This window comes from Halichoeres trimaculatus, unplaced genomic scaffold (genome assembly GCF_033239565.1).
Source record: "Halichoeres trimaculatus isolate MK-OKI-2021-1 unplaced genomic scaffold, fHalTri1.1 fHalTri1_scaffold_17, whole genome shotgun sequence".
Classification (NCBI taxonomy): Eukaryota; Metazoa; Chordata; class Actinopteri; order Labriformes; family Labridae; genus Halichoeres; species Halichoeres trimaculatus.
The window spans coordinates 17,966,219-17,985,924 of record NW_027437195.1 but is presented as its reverse complement, the minus strand read 5'-3'; the positions used below and the strand labels follow the sequence as shown (position 1 = coordinate 17,985,924).

At 41.4% G+C, this 19,706-nt stretch overlaps 1 protein-coding gene across 2 annotated transcripts; it reads right to left on the bottom strand.

The window, feature by feature from the left end:
- Positions 1–14: 14 nt before the first annotated feature.
- On the bottom strand, positions 15–19,626 carry LOC141807041 (uncharacterized). 2 transcript variants are annotated; one of them, XM_074692804.1, is made up of 12 exons: positions 19,296–19,626; positions 18,610–18,743; positions 14,972–15,586; positions 14,697–14,749; positions 6,421–6,947; positions 6,116–6,212; positions 5,948–6,014; positions 4,657–4,717; positions 3,670–3,766; positions 1,824–1,940; positions 1,682–1,741; positions 15–1,574 (listed from the first exon to the last, which is right to left on the bottom strand). In XM_074692804.1, exons 2-12 carry the CDS (start codon positions 18,647–18,649, stop codon positions 1,485–1,487), a joined length of 1,824 nt encoding a protein of 607 aa, XP_074548905.1. In that variant the 5' UTR covers positions 18,650–18,743; positions 19,296–19,626; the 3' UTR covers positions 15–1,484. The 2 variants fall into 2 exon arrangements, with proteins under 2 accessions (XP_074548905.1, XP_074548906.1); XM_074692805.1 differs by having other exon boundaries at positions 6,116–6,209.
- Positions 19,627–19,706: the final 80 nt, after the last annotated feature.

Sequence of the window (19,706 nt, the reverse complement as noted above, 5' to 3'; positions counted from 1 at the left end):
TATTATTTGCACAATATTAACAGTTTATTTCTCAAGCATCATTTTCACATTAGTTACATATAAACATGTTTTACAATGGTGTGTGTCCACATAAAGGTATTGTTTAATATTTGGCACATAAGACTTTGGCGTTAAACTCAGGTTTGAACTTGTCAAACAACACTTTTCATTAAGTTTCTCAGCACCGTAGCAGTATGCAGGTTCATTCATGCATCAGAGGTCGAAGTCATTTGAGAAGCACCAGAACCATTCTGGCACACTTGTTGTGAAATTGATCTTGAGGTTTTGATCTCTGCTATACAGTCACTGTTGTTTAGAGTCTGAAATTTGAACTTTACTCCTTCTGCTTGGTCTGCAGGCTTCCTATTACCAGTAAACACCTACATCAAGCCCCTGCAACATCTGTACTGTACAGAATCACATTTTACAAAAAGTGCTGACATAAGTGCATATTTACAGCCTAAAAGTAGAAAGTTGAGTCTTTGCAGAGGTTAGATTCAGAACATATTGGCAGGCTGGCAGTGAAAAGTGAGTGCACTCAGACTTTTTAAGGACACGCTGGTTTACAGTACTTTCTGTCAGTGACGTACCAGTGTGGAGACATTCACAGGAGCTCTACCTTTACAAGAACTTTCCTAACAGGACTGATTTTAAAAAGATCGAGATATTATGAATTTCTACAACTGTCTTTATTTATAAGGTTACAGATGAACTTTTTTTTTTTAACTTACCTCTTGTATAAAAAATGATCAGGTGCAGGTTGGTCTAGCAGTTTAGGCTAGATGTGGACCACCAAGCACCAGTTACTGGTTTAACCCCTGGCCACATCCCCCTTGAGCTGTAGTATCAGATACAGTCAAAATGCCAGAAATAAAAGGGTTTACAAGTTGACTAATTCTCTTCCTCTCAGTTGTTCTGGTTTTAACTTTTTCACTTTTACCTGGAACCATTTCACTGATGGAAATAAAAACATATATGACAAAAAAAGAATTAATATCTGTGGAGCTGGTTGTAACAATCTATCTAAATCCTTCAAGCTTTGAAGGTCACTTTTAAATTTGTCGTTTGACAGAGAATTAAGCAGAAGATAAATCAATCAACAGCATAAAATCTAACTTAATTTAAGTATGGTTTGAAGTTTTTGTGTTTTGGGCATCAATGTCCTAATTGTTTGAAAGTTAAGTAATAAAATATGTCTTTAAGAAAAAACCTGAAGAGCAGATTTGCATCTTGCGTTGTGCACACATCTGCCTGGCAGTGGAGTGTGTACGATAAAGATCTGTTGCATTTTCATACTCAGCTGTTTGTGGCAAACCGCTAACAACTTCAACTGTTTTTTTTTGTGGGTGAACATTTCTTAAGATAAAATTCAGAAAGAAAGAAAAGGGCACTTTGTTCACTGGCATTTTGAAATCATTTGTGTCTCCATAAGGTGTCGATAAGGTACCACTGCATGATGAACTGTCAGTCCGTACCTCCAGCATTCACATCTCGAAGTGACGGTATATGCTCTCCACATAACCCAGCACCCTTTGCCAGTCAGGACCGCCTGTACGCAGCATCTCCTCTACTGTCTGCACACAAGAAAAAACTCAGGATTAACCCCCAAGTGTCACAGAAACATCACATACAGCTGTTTTATTCACTGTATTTATTATTGGGATAAAACAACAGGGCTTACTAGAGTCTGCGTGATTCCAACACTCTCTCCTGTCTTGAATGCCAGACTGAGATTCTCCCTCTACAAAGAAAAGAAAAAGAGAGAAGAGTTGAAAAGAGCGCTCCGTCCTACATATGGAGAGGGTTCCAGGTACAATCCTTACCTTGTTCTCTGGGGTCAGCGTGTTGTACGGTATGTGTGAAGGGAGGTAGGTGTGGTACACGGCACAGAAAGCCAGACCATCTGCCCAGCTGCTGCTGAAGTTGGTGATGTCGATATTCTGCTTCGAATAAAACAGAGGGATTATGCTAGCAATCAGCAACCAGAATAAAGCTAAAACTTTCAAGCTAAAACTAGAAAAAGAAAGTTCATTTGATACTGAAAATAGATGTTTTTTCTCGTAGATACAGTTTGACATCTGAGTAGCAAAAAAATTAGGAGCAAATAAGAAAACTAATGATGCTTGGACTACAACTTTAGCCTAGTTCACTGTCACAATGTCATGGCTTGCTACTCTTCTTCTTTTGCAAAAAAATTACATACAGTAGGAGCAGGAATAAAGATCTCTGTGAATCACTATTCTAACCTCTTGATTTATTTTTTATGCTGTCAAAACTGAAATTTAAGCGAGTGTTGTCTAATTCTAGCTAAAATAAATGTCTTATAAGATTTATATCAGCCAAATTCACCTGACATGTCAAAAAAAAGGACTTACTTTCAGATATTAAAAGACAGAAATAATGTACAAATTCCTTATGAAGAGGAGTATTGTCTTAATACAAGAAAATAAACATGCTTTTTATTTTATTTGTGTCCTCTAATATCTAGTAATATGAAACACATTTGTCTTAAAAGGCAAATATATTATTTTTTTAAATATGCCAAGTGCCCTAATTCATGTAAACCAACCAAATTTCCCCTAGCCCTTATGAGCCAATTGTGTTTCTTTGGGAAACTTTATCCCTGCATCTATTAATCTCAATCTCGGCCTAAGTTTTCACTTTTTCACAAACACTCACATAACAGATCACATAGGCTACCTCTAACAAGGAACTCCTCACATATCTCCAAAAGTCTTTCCTCACAAGGACACAGAACAAATATATTTCAGTATTTAATAACTCCATTTGTCTTTTTTTTTCCTTCACACAATGAGCCCATTAACTTGTAGTAAACTGACAAGTTCTGAGAATTTTAAGATGCTATGAGGAGGATCTGTTTGAATTAGACTGTATCGCCACCTTCTGGCCTGGAGTCTAATGCACACAAAAGACATGGCTTTAACAAAAAGTGTTTTTGTTTTGGAATAAATTTTCTTTGTTGAAGACAATTTTTTTACAGGATACGACACAACAAAGGTGAGGTATTAATCAGCATGGTAACGTAACACTGTTGTCTAAAACGTGACAACAAGCAAACTTAAGTTTGTACTGTACGTCAGAAGCTGGCTATATGTAGCACTACTAGCAGCCTGGTGCTACAGTGTAGCCATAGACTAACACGACAACAGTTGTTTAGCAGCTGTCTATTTGTGGCGCTACTGATAGTCTAGTGCAGTCATTAATGTGTAACGTTAGCAAATCCTGATCATGTCCTGCCAACGCTCATCTTCCAAGTAGCGCTAACTTAACCTGGCTCTTCATTTAACTGACAGACTCAAGTTTGAACAGACCACTGTAGAATAACTGCTGACTGTGGGTTGGAATGGACATTATCACAAACAGTTTAGCCCCTGTGTTAGCCTTTAGCTCAGGCTGTATCACTCTCCGGTTTATTTTTCTTCTACTAAAAGACAACAAAGAGGAGGACAGATGTGTTGTGTTTTCTGTTTTGACAAAATTTCTCTCTTTAGCCCTTATCCCAACCATCACTGACTTAATATCAAAAAAGCATCAGCTTTGGAAGCAGTACAATCTGATCACCAGTTCTCTTATTTTGATGTAAGAACACAAACGTCACCCGCTATGTTTCTAAAGGGGACATGTGAACTACATAAGATCCAGGATCACCTTGTAGCCTTGTGTTTGGCTCTGACACCAGCGGAGCAGCGAGTTCCTCTTAGAGCCTCCATGACGACGCAGCAGCATGTTAAAGCCATCCTGGGACCTGACAACAACAAGATAGAAACTGCTGAGGGCTTCACACTTTTCCCTTTTAACAGTGCAGGAGTAATAAGTTGTGCTTTTGTGGAAAATCTTGTCACATAGCTGACTCAGCTGTTGAAAGGAAAACCCAATTATCCCGCAGGTTCAAGCACGAGATGTAAAGTCCCCCGTGAGTTTACTGGACAAATGCACCGGGGTCAAAGGAGGTAATCAGATTACAGGATGAAACAATTGTGGCCTCTTGGACTCAGTGGTGTCAGTGTGAGTCTGTCTATGTCTGAGTGTTTTCCACTGACAGGATGACACTACACCTGTGCTGGAGGAATAGGGTGGAGGCGGAGTACAAACATCTGCCACTTCTTAAATTATGTCAGTACTAAAAATTGTAGTTCCCCTCCAGCTTATTGGGGTGTGTTCAAAACCAACTTTACTTCTTCCAATCTCTTTTCTCACAGTTCTGTTACTCAACCATTAAACTCTCAAACCACACCTGCAGCTTTCTGGGTTTTTTTTTTACAAACAACCAGGTGTGTACAGGTTCACACTCTTTCTCCCAATCTGTTTTAACTTCCCTTCCCTCCCTTTTCTTTTTTCCTTGCCTTTCTTCGCCCTTTCTCTTTCACTTTATTTTCGTTTTCCCTTCCTTAAAGACAGAAAGGTTAACCTAGCTAGTTGACTGAGGATGGTGATCTTATACAGAGAGAAAACAGGGGTTAGGAGAGGTACTAAAATAGTCCACAAATATAAAATGAAGGAAGAAAATATACTTGGGCTGCTTTCCCAGGTTTTCTCCATGTGTGGGAAATACTCTGTGTGTGTGTGTGTGTGTGTGTGTGTGTGTGTGTGTGTGTGTGTGTGTGTGTGTGTGTGTGTGTGTGTGTGCGGTCTCACTTGGTGGGAGGCAGCTCTGTGAGGCTTGAGTTGTACTTGTTTAGGGATTCCTCTCGCTTCCCTGTAAAGTGAAGCAACATTGCAGTCATCTGTTGTTAGAAGTAACCATTACACAAGCACATAAATATTACAAACATTTACACATATCTGCAGAAGCAATAGATTTCAGGTCTTTTGAGATTATTAGTTTTTTTTTAATATTACATAAACATAGTAATAGTTAGCGATTTCACGCATCCAGTAGACATTAGCATTTTATCTCTTCATACAATTTTTTCCCTGTGTTTTGTTTTGGTCCCAATCTCCTTAAAATGAGTAACTTTTTAATCTTCAGCAGCTAAATTCATTATTATGTTCACACAGTGCGAGCTAATCAGCTTTTTTGATTTACGCACATCCTGAATAGTTGGTTTCTCTGAGCTTTCATGTTAAAACAAAGTGTAAAAATATTCTTTTAAGATCAGCAAGCGCAAACAAACAGCTAGTTAAAATCACCAAAACAGTCATCTAAAAACGTCTCTCAAATTGTGGTACATGAACCCCTAGTGATCCACCAGCACCCCCTAGTGGTCAGCCATGACTGAGGATTTTTTTTTTTTTTTTTTTTTAAGGAACACTGCCCAGAAGAAAGTGCAGTGGCAAGATGATTCAGCTGCAGTGAGCATAATGGACTCTGTGAAAGCTAGCATTAGCACCAATACTACTTTGCCTTTTTCAAGCAACAACCCTCAACCAATATGTGAAACTCAACCTGGACATGGAAAGTCAACTTTCACTGTGAGAGTTTTAAATTTTCTTTTAAGGGAGAAGTGGTGCCAGGTCCAAAACAATTTGAGAAACACTGATCTAAAATATGCTTTGTGTCCAGTTGAGCTGGAAAAAAACTAGTTTCCTAAATGACAAATAGTGAAATTTTCTCAAAAACCAAAACAAGTAAACAAAAATATTTTTTCATTTTTGAGGTCTAGCCAACATGGATACTTTTTCATACTCATAGTAGATTTTAACAGCTAATTTTCTTTTCTCTGATATCTTAAATCCTGCTTTGTAGAAACTTTAGTTCACTTTTATTGCTGTCCGAAACTCCTGGGGGATACCAAGTCAACTTGAGATTCATGAAAGTTAGCATCAGTGCATGTTCATTTCAGTTACTTGTTCCTAAATTAAAAAAATATTCATAGAATAAACTGAGTTGATAATGGGAGTATCGTGCATCAACCAAAATCAAGGTACATGGTTTAATTCATCGTGATTTAGATATTTTCCATAACCGACCAGCCCTAATACACACCTGTGTCAGTGCTTGCCCTGCTGTCCTGCCAATCAAGACTTCTCCGGCCTCTTAGTGGTCCGGCGTTCTATAAAACAAATATGCTTCATTGTGGAATCAAAACATTAAGAGCAAAGCATTGATTTCCTGACTACTATCTGAATTCCAATGAGAGATGAGGAGTCTCACCTTGTTTGTAGTAGCAAATGTTGAGACAGTATTGGTTTGGGAGGTTCCATTCTGCACGGCGGGGGAGTCTGAGGATGCAGGTAATCTGGAGAGACTTCTGTAACATTACAACACATTGTAAGAAGAACAGACCAATAAAAAAGCTACGCCATCTGGTTCTGATAGCGTTTTCTGTAACAGCTGTTCACTCCAGCAGTAAATGAAGCTTTGCAGACTGTCCTCAAGTGGCCCTGTGAAGGCCTGTGGGTTGAGTGAAACCATTATAAATGTTCTTATCACAGGAAAAAATACAGACAGACACTCACTTTGACCTCTCTGTGGTTACCACCCGCTTTGTCTCACTGGTTCGAACTTCCTCTCCAGTCCGATCCTCATTGCTCACATTCTTCAGGTAGCGCTTGGTCACATTAATGCAGTCTTTTCTGACCTCCTTGCTGACATTCTTGGTCAGCTCGTTCAGACCCCTGCTCTCCATCTCTTCTTGCCCTAGCTTGTAGACTCCTCTCTCCCTGCCCCTCTGAGTCCCCTCTTTGTTTTCAGAGCTGTTTGCAGGTTCATTGGTTGGTCTATTTGGCCTCTCTGGTTCCTGACCTGGACTCTGTGAGAGATTAGTCAGTCTCTGCCTGCTCTCCTTTAACTCCCCTCTCAGGGTGACGAGTTGGATATCAGCCTCCTTCAGTCTCTGCTGGGCAGCTGCAAGCTCTCGCTCCACATCTTTATGCACTGTTCGAAGGGCTGTCAGCTCCTCTTCTGCCTCCGCTCGGAGACGATCTGCCACTGACACTGCCACCTGTAGGTCGGACTGAAACTGCAGCCATTCCCCACGTTCCATCTGAAACAACCAAACATGTTTATGAGAGGACAATTAACACAACTGGCTTGTTGAAGTTTTTCTAACATTATTATTATTAAATAATAATTTTATTTTAACATTATTTTATAAAATACTGAAGCGTTGTGCAAAAATGATCAAGTTTTCATTGTTTTCACCACTGCTTGGTTGTTTACCAATTGTCAAATTGATGCCAGTGACCATTAAATAGTATTTTACAAAGAAAAACAGCAACAGACAAAATCTTCTAATGAAGTTTGCTATTGAAAGCCTTAAAAGCTCGATCATGAGACTGTAATACAAAAATATGTGTGGGTGATTGAGTTTAAAAATTCTCTTTGCTGTATGACAAACACATGACAGCAAAGTCAATACAAATCGAACATAAACAATGTTAAAATAGATACAAATTGTGATTAAACAAGATTTTGGGGCTAAGACCCAATTTGCTCTTGAGGACATGTCTGTAGTGGAGTTGCATTACTCAGCCTTAAACAAGGTGGTGAACCAACACAGCTGCCATGTTGCTGATATATCCTAACCAGCAGTCAGGTGCATTAAGCCCATGGAGCAAAGCTATGCTCTCCCTAAAATTCCCAGTGCCGTTGCTACATCCTTATTTACTTCGCAGGGATGCCAGCAGCTAGCTAGGCTCAGAGACAGAGGCCCTGTTAGCATGACAATGTTTCATCCGAAAACCCTAAAACGCAGTGGAAATAGTGAAAAAAATCTATTCACACGGAAACGCAGAGGGACTGAAAATGCTGTAGTAAGCATGCCAGGCCTGTAGTTGGCGCTATAACTGTCTTGTCCAGAAGCAGCTTTTGGTAGATCTCCACCGAAGTAGAGTTGAACCGATCATCTGGTGTTTTGTTAAATGCTAAGTGCAGAAGTGGAGCAACAGATGCACATTTTGTTGAAACACAGTCAGCAGATTGAGCAGCACAAGCACATCATGGTAGTCCGTGACGATCATAACAACTGTACTCTTGTCCAGTTGTATGGGCTCGCGCGGATCGGAGTGTGACGTCAGCGTTTCCACTGAAAACGCTGGCTTACTGTTTACACGGCAACAGTATCGGCAGCATTTCAGAAAAATCCCACTCTGGAGGCCGTTTTCAAAAGTTTGCGTTTTAGGTCGGCTGAAATGGCGTTTCCGTGTAAACGCGAGGCTGAAATGGAACAAAACTTTTGCGTTTCACCCTAAAACCGTTGTCATGTTAACGGCCCCAGAGGTGAGTTGTGATAAGTACATACACTATGTACCTGCCCCCTCCCTTTCTCTGATTGGTTAAATTCAGCTCATCATCCACTAACATTGATATAATCCTGTCTTGTTTTCAGACTGATATTAAAGAGAAGATAGAACACAGTGAGTACCAGTGAGTCACCAGGAGGTGGCGGTATGCAATAGGAAGTAAGGGAACTTTGAAGAGCAAGAGTCAGAAGTGCAGGTACTTGGAGTGCAGATGACCTGCTGGTCGCGCTCCATGAGGCTGGCCCTTGTGTGGGTGGCCTGGGTTCAAATCCAGCCTGTGGCCTCTTTCCTGCTTGTCACTCCCGCCCTGTTCCCTGCTCTATTTACTGTCCTCTCCTATCCAATTAAAGGCATAAAGGGCTGAAAAACAACTTAAAAAGAAGTGCAGGTACTCAGTACTGATGAGTTTCACTGTTATGAAGTGTCTTTTACTGCCCTGTATGATCCTTGTCATTCAGTCTGACTGATGTCGGTGATACAAGTTCATCATGAACATAAGGATTTCTGATGTAAATCTGAGTATACTCAGTTTGACAGCTGAATTGTGAGAAAGAATATGTAGACATGACATCAGGTAACACTGCCTGCATAGAAGTGCTAATAAGTCACTAATAAGTAAGAGCTGCCTCAGTCAGAAATAGCAAATATTGAACATTATATGTGCTCACAAAATGTAACCTTTAGTTAGTGCTATGTAAATCACAAAGACAAAGTTATAATTGCTGATCTTATCTTCTTCTGTCATCAGGAGCAGGTTACTGTTGGTTATCAGGATTAGCTCAAAAGGATCCACATCAATACTCCTAAAAAGGCAGTCTCCTAGAATAAACTGAACAATGAAAGGAGTTTCTGCATATTTATCTGTAAATGTCTTGGTGATTAGAAATGAGGGTTGGGTGAGGCTGAGGTTGCAGGGGTCGGGGGATTAGAGCTGCAGGAAAACCAAGAAACTGTGGCTACAATGCTGATAATATACTCAGGGTGTGGTGCCCCATGATGCAGTCAAAGGATCTCTAAATATCTGAATCCTCCTGAGCTGCTATTGTGGCTAACAAAGACTCATGCGTTTCACTGGTTTCTCCTGTGAAGCACACCAAGGGTGAAATTTGTCATCTTAAAGCCCAAACTGGACATGAACGCCAAAAGAAACACAGCTGAACACTCAGCAGCCTCTAACTATTTACAAATAAACAATCTCATATCCATTTGGCCCTCATTAGGAGAATACAAGTCAAACCAAACAGCAAGCCTCAGCAAGCACAAAGGAGACGGGCTGACAAGTAACTCTAATGAGGCATCGCTGAAATGTGAAAAGGTTGGAAGGTTCTCTGCAAGTCACTGAATATCAAAAAAATGGGACCGTGTGTGCTTTTCTTAAGAAAAAGTATGCCTCATAAGTTTGGAACAGGCAGGAAAAATAACTTAAGCAATAATTCTGGAAAAGGGCCAAAGACTGCATTGTGAAACTGTCTCCAATGACTCAAAAGCCTTTTTTAATCAGTCACCTACAAAACTAGCCGGGTGGTCTGAGAGAAATCTTACTCTGACAAGAATATCTCTGAGAATGAGTGATGCTGAAAAAGTTTTAGGAGCATTAACACAAACACTGCTCCAGACATCAAAAAATGCACTCAGGAAACAAAGAAAGCCAGACAGTAATGATACCAACTCATAAAAAATGTTAAGAAACAAGTCACTTGAGAGGGAAGAGGGCATGGGAAAGAAGAAAAACTGAACAATAAAAGTGGCTAAACATGTTGAGGTTTGTTCTTCACTGTTGAACAATGTAAACCAGAGAGATGTGAGGAGAAGCAGCGGGGTAGGGGAGTGGGTAATAAGATGAAGAATGATGGAGATGTGGAGGAGGAGGCCGCGTCTGAGCCAAGTTGTTTTCTCATCTGACCAGTGACTCAAGACCACAGCTGGACCCGATTACAGTCAATACACACACACACACACACACACACACACACTCATATCATGTTCCCCTTTTCTCTCCCACACGTTCACTTCCATTATAACCTTACTTCACCACCAAACCATATTGTTCAGGATTCTTTCACATTCAGCCTCAGCTGGAGCAACATTTGTCAAATAAACCTTTGGATAACAGGCTCTATTCAGAGAATATCTATATTAAGAAACGCTGGAACACACAGTTGGACGTGAACAATCTTGTCTTCAAAAAGCTTTTGTTATCTGAATGAGGACGCTCCAACTAGAGCATGTCTGTTTAAGGAAACAGGAAGGAGAGCTCCTCCTTTCACGCTGAGATAAGGGTGTGGGCTGTCAGTCTTGAAACACACACACGTATTTCCCCTCAAGACTTGACCCAGTGGCCCACTGCATGACCAGATGTGGTATCCAGCATTCACCGAAACACACACACACAAATACACTTGTCCATACAACTGATGCACAGCCGAGTCCCTGAAACTCCTGGAAATGGTCTGGCACAATAGGAGACTTTGTGTGTTCGTGTGTGTGTGTGTTACAACCATCTGTCCCTAGTTCGACTCCACACCCAGTCTTCCTAATACATACTTGGGGAAACATCTCAACTCCGTAATGGCCCCTCTCCAGCTTTCCACAGCCAGCGGTGTGTATTCAAAAGTGTGTGAATACGATGTTACACCTATTAGGAGACATCCCTTCACTCTATAGTGGTCACATTCAGGAACAAAATAGCCACACGCTTCCCGACAGGCACATAAAAACAACTTGACACTTTAAGTTGCATGCCTGGATGTTCTTTGAGATCAAAGTAAAGAGTCCCAAGTTACTGCTATTCTGTTTCTGTGCTGCAAATTGGTCACAGCATGCCCATGAGCTCCACAATTACAACCAGCCAAAACAAATCTGTATCCCAACTGTCCGTCTTTAAAATGCTGGGCCTTTTCTGAGTCCTGGCATAAAGCAAAGAGAAGAAAAATGGAGACTGACGGGGATTTCATTCCTGGAAATCTCCGGCAGCGCTCACCTGGAACTGATTCCAAAGCCTCTTTAAGATTGACTAAATCTCAAGAAGGGAACAAAAATCTGCACAGCCCCCACAAACACCCACTTCCTCACCATGAATGGAGTGTTCTCATATTTGTTGGTTAAGACAATTGAGGACCGGTGGTGCACATAAGCACAGACAGATGGTACATTGGATGTAATTCTTCGTACTTCACTGCACATTGTGTAATCATGTGTCTATCTTTCAGAATGGAGTTTAGCTGCAGTACTTGTAAATATGGAATTATCGCAGCAGACAGAGACACGGGAGCATTTGGATGAAGACGGATGAAGTGATGCAGAGGAGAGGCTTAGCAGGAGCAATGTGCCTGGAAGAATGATGACTACCTAAACATCATGGAAAAAGAGGTCAAAGAAACAAAAGGTCAGAGCTGAAGAAAAGGGCTTAAGCAAGTTGGGGTCACATGAAAAGATGGATGAAGGAGCAGAGCATGAGGAGGAGGGGTAAGTGAAGGAAAAGGCTAGTGAGCAGCATTGCAGAGAAAGTCAGTGGGTAATTGTTTTGGGTTCCTGTGCTCAGAGAGGAGCAGTCTGAACGAGGGAAAAGAGAAAAGACAGAGAGGCACAACGGGGGAAAAAGAAAGGCAGCTTCCCTACAAATCACACTGGCCAAGACTTTCAATGTGGAAGTACGTGTTTGTGAGGGTTTAGTCTCACGTGCAGGACACACACAAAAACACACGGTCAGTCCCAGTGGCTGGGAGCCGCAGCCCCCCTCATCCCTCCATCCCACCTCATCACACAACACCAAACAAAACAAGTTTTGTCTCCTGAACAGCCGAATGTGAACCCCCCTCCTCTGCTCTGTACTCCCCTGCTCCGGCTCACCACAGGAAAAAAAAGCTCCCTGGACAGCAGAGCAGGCAGAGAAGGTTCATAAAGTTGAGCTTTGCGGGCTTAAATTGCTCTGCTGAGGGCCCATGTAAACACAGTGCCAGATTGCCCTGACGTCTAATACACAAGTCTGATACACAACTTCATCACAAAGCTATACTGGAGTCTCTGAGAGGTTAAGCTAGCCTGTGTGAGGCTTACATTTCAAATTTTATCATATGGATGTGGGAAAGTGCAGGAGAGAAGAAGGTGATGCTCATATTTTACTAGCGTTAATGTTAGCGTGTGACAGAGTAAAGTTATCCTTATCTACTAAGAGGGAAAATGATAAGAAAAAAACAGTGAAATAATATTGAGTAAGGCTCCCTGTGTGTCATGTCCCAGCTGTTGTAATCTGTGGCAGATCTAGAGGAAACTGGGAGCCTCTGGTTACAACCCTCATAAGGGAGGGTCAGGAATTGGAACGCACGACTGACAGGAAATTACCGCAGCATATCGCCATCCTCATAAGAGCATGAAACGCCCAGGCACTTTGTCTGAAGAGGGTTTTGAGGAGCTCCAAGCTGTGTATAGTTTATGCAAAACAAAAATTGGTTTGGAACATAATTTGTAACTCTAGAATAAAAGACCAGCATCCTTTCCTGACAAAACCTGAAAATAACGTCATGTCCCTACAAAAATGAAAGCTGATGTTTCCTGATGAGATTAGGTCTGTTCTCCTTTGGTATGAAGAAACAGGGATGAGTAACCGTCGCTAACCACCTCTACAAGTATGAACAATGAGATACTCTAACATAAGATGGTCTCAGAGGTTTTCCTCCTTCAGGCCTCTCAGAAAAAGCAGAGCACAGGAAGAACTTAATTAGTAAAGCTGCAGCTCCCGACGGGGCCCTCTCCAAGGCCTGAGCAGGGTGGGGTCGGGGGTCTGAGGCATGGTGTGTTTTGGTGTTATCTCCTGGTTGAAAGGTCACAAGGACTAAACTGGCTCAATAAAGTGTGTAACTTCCTGTTTACATTGCTATTCTTATCCCCTTCAGTCTGTGTCAGACCCAGGACCACAAATGGCGAAAAAAATAAATATTAAAGGGAGAAATTCCAAAAGACACTATAGGAGACTTCTAGCGGCTCTTCTGAAAAAACAAAACTGTATTTCTCATAAGATTTATCACCCACTGTCGTAAAGATATGCTCTTTCCAAATTTTGCACTTGTAGTAGAAGCAAATTAATGAAATACTGATGTTCAAGACAACTTTCTGCAAGATACAGAGTGATGAGTAAGTGTTTTGACTTGTAGCTACATTAGCTCTGATTTATTACAGTAGTCAGTTTGCAAAAGGAGCACAGAAAGTACAGTTTAGCTTCTCCCATCACAGCCTCAGTGTTATGTGTGCTCCAATGTTCCGATTAATGTCAGAATACGGTAAATCTAATTACTCAAAGCATGCAGTGAGGCATTCACACGGCAGTGTAAACATTAAATCCTGTTCAAAGCCAATCTGCTCTTTTACCTTGTAAATCCCAGGCTGTAAAGTTTCTCTGTTTGAACAATACTTCAGCAGAATATGCCATCCTTCTGATAACCTTCCTGCAGTTTCATCCATGATTACAAAAGGGGGAAACAGCAGACTTTAAATTTCAATCAGTAGGGTTTATTTTGTTAATCAAAGAGGTAGGAGATCTGTAGACAAACAGTTTTATACTTTGTTTGCTCTCTGGCTTTGTCATGCCCAGTTATTTAGTCTAATTAGTCAAACCTGCTAAGGCTAACAGATAAAAATGCACTGACTTGTGTGCAGAACTGTATTGCTTTCCTTAAGGTGACTATCTAGATGTTAAAGTGTGACCGTGTAAAACGTTGGATCTAAGTTATGTATTATTGCTTTTTTTGGTTTTAAATTTCTTGTTGAGCGTTTTATTCAGGCTCATAATACTAAAATATATCAACTTTAGCTCATCAGTGCCAAACAAAAACTCTGTACTTTGATTGGCCATTGGGATGCTAACATTTTAGCTTTTCTTATGATTGCAGGTAGAGGCATTGTATTTTAGCTATTTTAGTCATGTACAAGACCAAAAAATGCACTGAAACAGTACAGAGGTTCAAAACCCCAGACATTCCCTTTTATTATAATATTTTCACCTTTACTGTAAACTGTTCCTAAGCCAAATCATGTGTGTTTTGAGCGTATTTTAGTTTGAAATTTACAAAACCTTACTGCAGATTTGACTGACAAAGAAATCTAGTCCTGCAGAAGAGCTCCAGATAAGTCTACATCTTTATAGGATTTCAGTTTCTTCAGATAAATCAGTTGCAAAAAGCAACAAATGCAAAAAAAAAATGTTATGTCACCTGAAAACTTACCAATTGCCATGATGTGCATGTTTAGGGATACTGAGAAGCAGTAGCTACAGCTTCTACCCTTAGCACCAAGAAATAGACGGGGTGCTATTATGCCAAGAAACGATTGAAAAATTATGAAAATTTGCCAGAGCTGGTCCAGAGGCAAAAGAAATTAATAGCTAATTCTCTAAATTTGTTGCACTGATTCTTAACCTTTCTCGTGGCAGAAGATGTTTAATAATGAGCAAAGATTTTGTCTGATAATAGTGCATTTGAACCCCAGTATACTCTTACCTGTAATGTACTCTTCAGATTCTTCACTTCTGTCAGTAGATGTTTCAGTATCCCTATGACAACAATACAGAAATGTCAAAGACGACACAAGCACATCAAATTTGTAAAACATGTCAAAGAAGGTTTTGACCCATCAACACAAGAAAATGTAAGACTTGAAAAGAAAAGTTGAGTTTTTAATAAAAATCTTGAACGTAACAGATGCAAATATTATGACCTATTAGTATAAAAACTTTATTTGAAAAAGGATTCAAACTTCATCACAGTGAGCTTACCTGTTGTATTCGTGGCTCCATCTTTACTTGCAGTCACACCGAGAGCTTTCCTACACTCCTCCAGAAGCCTCTCCAGTTCCTCCCCCTGGCTGTCGGCAGATTCATGAGCAGGCAGTAAAGACTGACTAAGACCACTGTCCCTTTCTCTCCAGCTTCTCCCTGAAACGCTACCCACAACAGGTGAGGCACTAGACAGAGAAGAAGGGGTCCTTGTGGGGCTGACAGTCATAGTCTTCCCCTGGGAGATGGGAGTCCGAGGAGTGGAGGTAGGAGGACCACCATTCTTGCCAAAAGATGCTTCTCTTTTAAAAGCGGTACTTCCTGGATTGTTGTGCTGTGGGTTAACTCCAGAGCTGCTGATGGTGGTGCTATGTGAGCTGAGTGGTGGATGAGGTTTCCACTCAGGACGAGGACAGGTAGTTGTGGGGTTGTTGCTGGACTGTGTTTTCCTGGCGCTGGGTGTGAGGCCTGGGACTGGAGGTGGTGATGTGGATGGGGCTGCTGGGGCACCCGTAGGTGGAGTGGGGTGAAAAAGAGGGGGTACACCAGGTATGGAGACAGGCTCATCACTCTGTGGGGAAGCAGGAGGGGTGTGGAAACTTTCCCCATGAGCCCCTAAGGAAAATAAGAATAAAGAGAAACAACTTTTGTTAAAAATTCACAAGACCAATCTAAAGGTACTATCAACAAGATATCAACAAGTCTCATATAAAAGTGATGTATGTCATATTCATAGAACATCCCATTTAAATCTGTTACGCTTACATTTTCCAATATGTCAGCATATGAAAGTATGCCTGCCACAGACAAATTGCTCACTTCACTTATATACTTTTAAAGAGAGGGTCTTGTATTGTCCCATACATAAACATGGATTTAAAGTAACAATGCTGGATGTTCATACTAATAGTGTGCATTTTTTTAATTGTTACATATTCATATGTTGTGGAAAACTCAGAGTCTGTGCGTAAACTGTTAAAAATTGTTCATTCTAAAAAAACAGCATGAGATCTTCACGAGATCTTTGCGAGACTTTCAAAAATGATGAGGTCATCACATAAGGATTTCCTAACTGTTCTTGACATGTTGGAGGGGTGGGGCCCCTAACTCCAAGGTCTGTCCATACCTTGGCCTCTGACAGGCTTCCAGAGAGCTGGACAATCAGTGTGAATGGGTTTTGTGGAGCAAGGGCCCTGAAAGAGTTAGCAGCTAAAACAAAGTGTTTCGGAATAGTGTGATAAAAGGAGGGATTTTAGCTTTAAATCGTGCAAAACGATGACTGGGCTACCACAGGGATGGTAAAAAGCCTTAAAAAAACCCACATACCCTCCACTCACACTTGTGTCGACTGCATCATTGACTGGATTTAGGTTCCTTGACAGTTTAATGTAAACTAGAAAAGCACTCAGAGAGCGCAGACCTCCTCTGAGCATACACACACTACTTAGTCCTACTTTAATGTTATACTCCCTTTCAGCAGACTGCCTGCTACAATTTGGTGTTAGTTGCAGGTTTGTACAATAATTTGTTTCCTGACAGTGTTGAAAATTATGATGACCCAGTACATATTTCATATTCTGGATCTTAGTATCCAGAATATTCCCAGGATCTGGATCGTACTTTTACATCTGTCAGAAATTATGGTGACTTTGTCTTGTATTGTTTTGCAAAGCAATCCAACCATTTATGGTGGAGTTATGTACACATATGGTGAAAACAGCCTGATCTCACAATAAGAAAGAATCCTTTAAAAAAATCACCTCCAAAATTTAATCACTTCTGCCTTATCCCATTTTAAACATTTCCTGAAAATTTTATGAAGATCCATTTGTTACTTTTTGAGTTATGTTGTTCACAGACAAACAGCCGAACTCTCCCAAAAACAACCTCCTTGGCAGAGGTAATAATCCTGGTCCTTTATACCATTTAAAATCTTCTTGTCCTACATCTTTGCTGATTATTCAACCTTCTGCCAGTGTAGTTTTGCATCACTTATTTTATTTTGGGGCATGATTTGACTCATGATACAAAGTCATGCACCAGAAACCACAGGGCTCATTACCAGGATTAGAGGCTCAAAGTTAATGATCTTCAGGTTTTCATGGTTTGGGTCTGCATCCCCGTTCTTTTTATGCCATTTTGAGTCTTCATGAATTCGTGAACTGTCACTGCTTCAGGGTGGAGACTGGGACTGGGCCTAAGTAGGCTCTTGAGTAAGCGCAGAGAAACCTCACTTTTTGATGAATGTGAAGCCAGACATCATGCTGGGCAGTTCAGGTCAAACTAAACAAATCAACAATAAAAATGTAGTTTGAGTGAAGGAGCTTAGTTATGTCAAAGTTGTGATTGAGCGTGGGAGGTACGGCAAAACAGAGAAAAAGAAACGCATGAGCGGCTGAACAGAGGACAGGGCTTGGTAAGAAAACATGTCAGTGGTCACTGGTTTGGCATGCTGACATTGAAAGCACCATTCAGTGAGGTGACCGGAGCAGCACGGCCCTCATTAGTCCGGAAACATCCAGGCCTGGCAGCTCAAGATTAATTCTCTAATAGAGACATTCCTCCTGGACTTCTCACAATGCTGATGAAACAATCTCTAAATTCAGGAACACAGACATATACAGAGGAAAAATGTCTCCCATACATGGATGAAACTTTAGCAGTGGGCTGTAAATAGAAGCCCAAACTTGACACACACAGACAAACAAAAAAAGTTATGATAATAAACTATTTTTACTTCTCGGCTCAGCTTTCTTTGCCAGTGTGAGCACCATGTCTCCTTTTCATCCCTACTTTCCTTCTTTGGACAAAAGACCTGCTGGTCATTTTTTTGTTCTTTTTTTAATGATGTAAGAGCAGGAATTGAACATTCCCAAAGTTACACACCACCTGCTGTGGGGCAGAATCATTGAGAAAGAATGACAGGATTGTCTTATAACTTTCTCATGCCAGCCCTGCTTTTTATTTCTTCATTCCAGACCTTAATGTGCTCGTCCAACCGTGTGTACGACTGGCAGACTGACCGAATGAGAGTGTGTGTGTGTGTGTGTTCACTGAGGTAACTGTGTGTGTCAGATAGCATTAGGCCCTCTATGATTAATCCGCTGCCCTTGTGCTGAGCCGGGGAATTCTGCCGATTCATCACAGCTGCCCTGGCGAGGCCAGAGCGAATCACAGGGGGACGCGAGGAGAATGACCACTCACTGAGCAACCCGCAGGAGGGCTGCCAAGATTCCTGCAGCCGCACATTACAGGGACGCACACACACACATAGAAACACATGCATAAACTTTCTGCATGCTTCTCCTCTCGTTGACTTCAATTTCCTGGCGACCCCTACCCCACAGACTTTGGAGCACCCTTACTCTAGATCTAGCAGTTCATCTTTTAAAGCCTTAGGATGCTTTAATTAAAAACAAACTGATATCATGAAGCCAAAACACACACATGCTTACACACACAGAGAGTTAGGTTTTGACATGTTCTACCAAATACTGTAAAACTCATTATAGGAAGCAAATGAAGACAAAAGAGGACCCGAGCAAAGAGATCTGACAATCAAGCGCTGGTTCATAAAAGAAACTGCTGTTTCATGAGTGTATAAATGTGTGTGTTGATGAGTGTGTGTGTTGACCTACCTGTGGGTCCGTGGCCGTCCTTGCTGGAAAAGTTGCCCATACTGCAGTAATGGGGTTTGGGCCACTGATGGGGCCCTGCAGGTGCTTGTTGCTCTTTCACTCAGCTCAGACCAAAGTGGCACTGTGAAGGTGACCTACACACACACACACAAACACACCCACACAACATCACACACACCCGAATAAAATGATGAAGTCATGCACTTGTGCACTGTTAGCCAGCTGAGAAATGTTTCAGTGACTATCGCACTGGAGAGAAACCTGGTTCTCTTCAAAGTTGGTGTCAGACTGAGGGCGGCTACAGGAAGCTTGTATCGCCTTTTTGGATCTTCAGAGTGGATCAAAGTGTTTTTACAGTTAGCTTTATTTAAAGAAGGAAATCTACCGCGAATGAACATAAAACAGAGTGACCACATGTGACAAACAAAACCGATGTCGTGTCAGGTCTCCTTCATCCAAAAACACGACGGTACAAGCTCAGCTGTGTGCGCCCAGTTTCACATAAACCTGTCTTCGTTTTACTGTAACGGTACAGACTTTAGCGCGCGATCCAAACATTTGCACAATAGCTCAAATAAAGCGTGCATCAAAGTTTGAAGCATGGCTAGAAACGCACCTTAGCTCCCAACCCAAAACAATAAAACCCTCACAACAATCATTGAAAGCATTAAAACGTGGATACAGACCCTTAAATTGGGGGAAATCAACTCCAGACCCTTTTGTCCCGAGTTTTTTTTTTTAAACTCGCCTCCACGCTTTGCGTCTTTCAGCGCCGCTCAGCAGAGCGCACTGCCTCGCTGTGAGCACAGACAGGAGAGGAAACAGCACATGGACGACTTCAGCGGTATCTCCTCAAGGAAAAGTTAATCCGAGCAAACATCCTGAGAAGGTAAATCCATAAAAGGAGGCAAAAACACGTTGAAATCCATCCTGATTTAATCGAAGACCGAGAGAACTTCGGAGCATCCAACAGGAGTGAAGACGATGAGTGTAGGATGTGTCCACTGGAGGGCGCACTCAGGCTGTACGAGGGGGAGCCTCGGGATGTGCCCACTTATCTCTTGACTTTTTATTAAACAGAAATCTCACAGATTAGC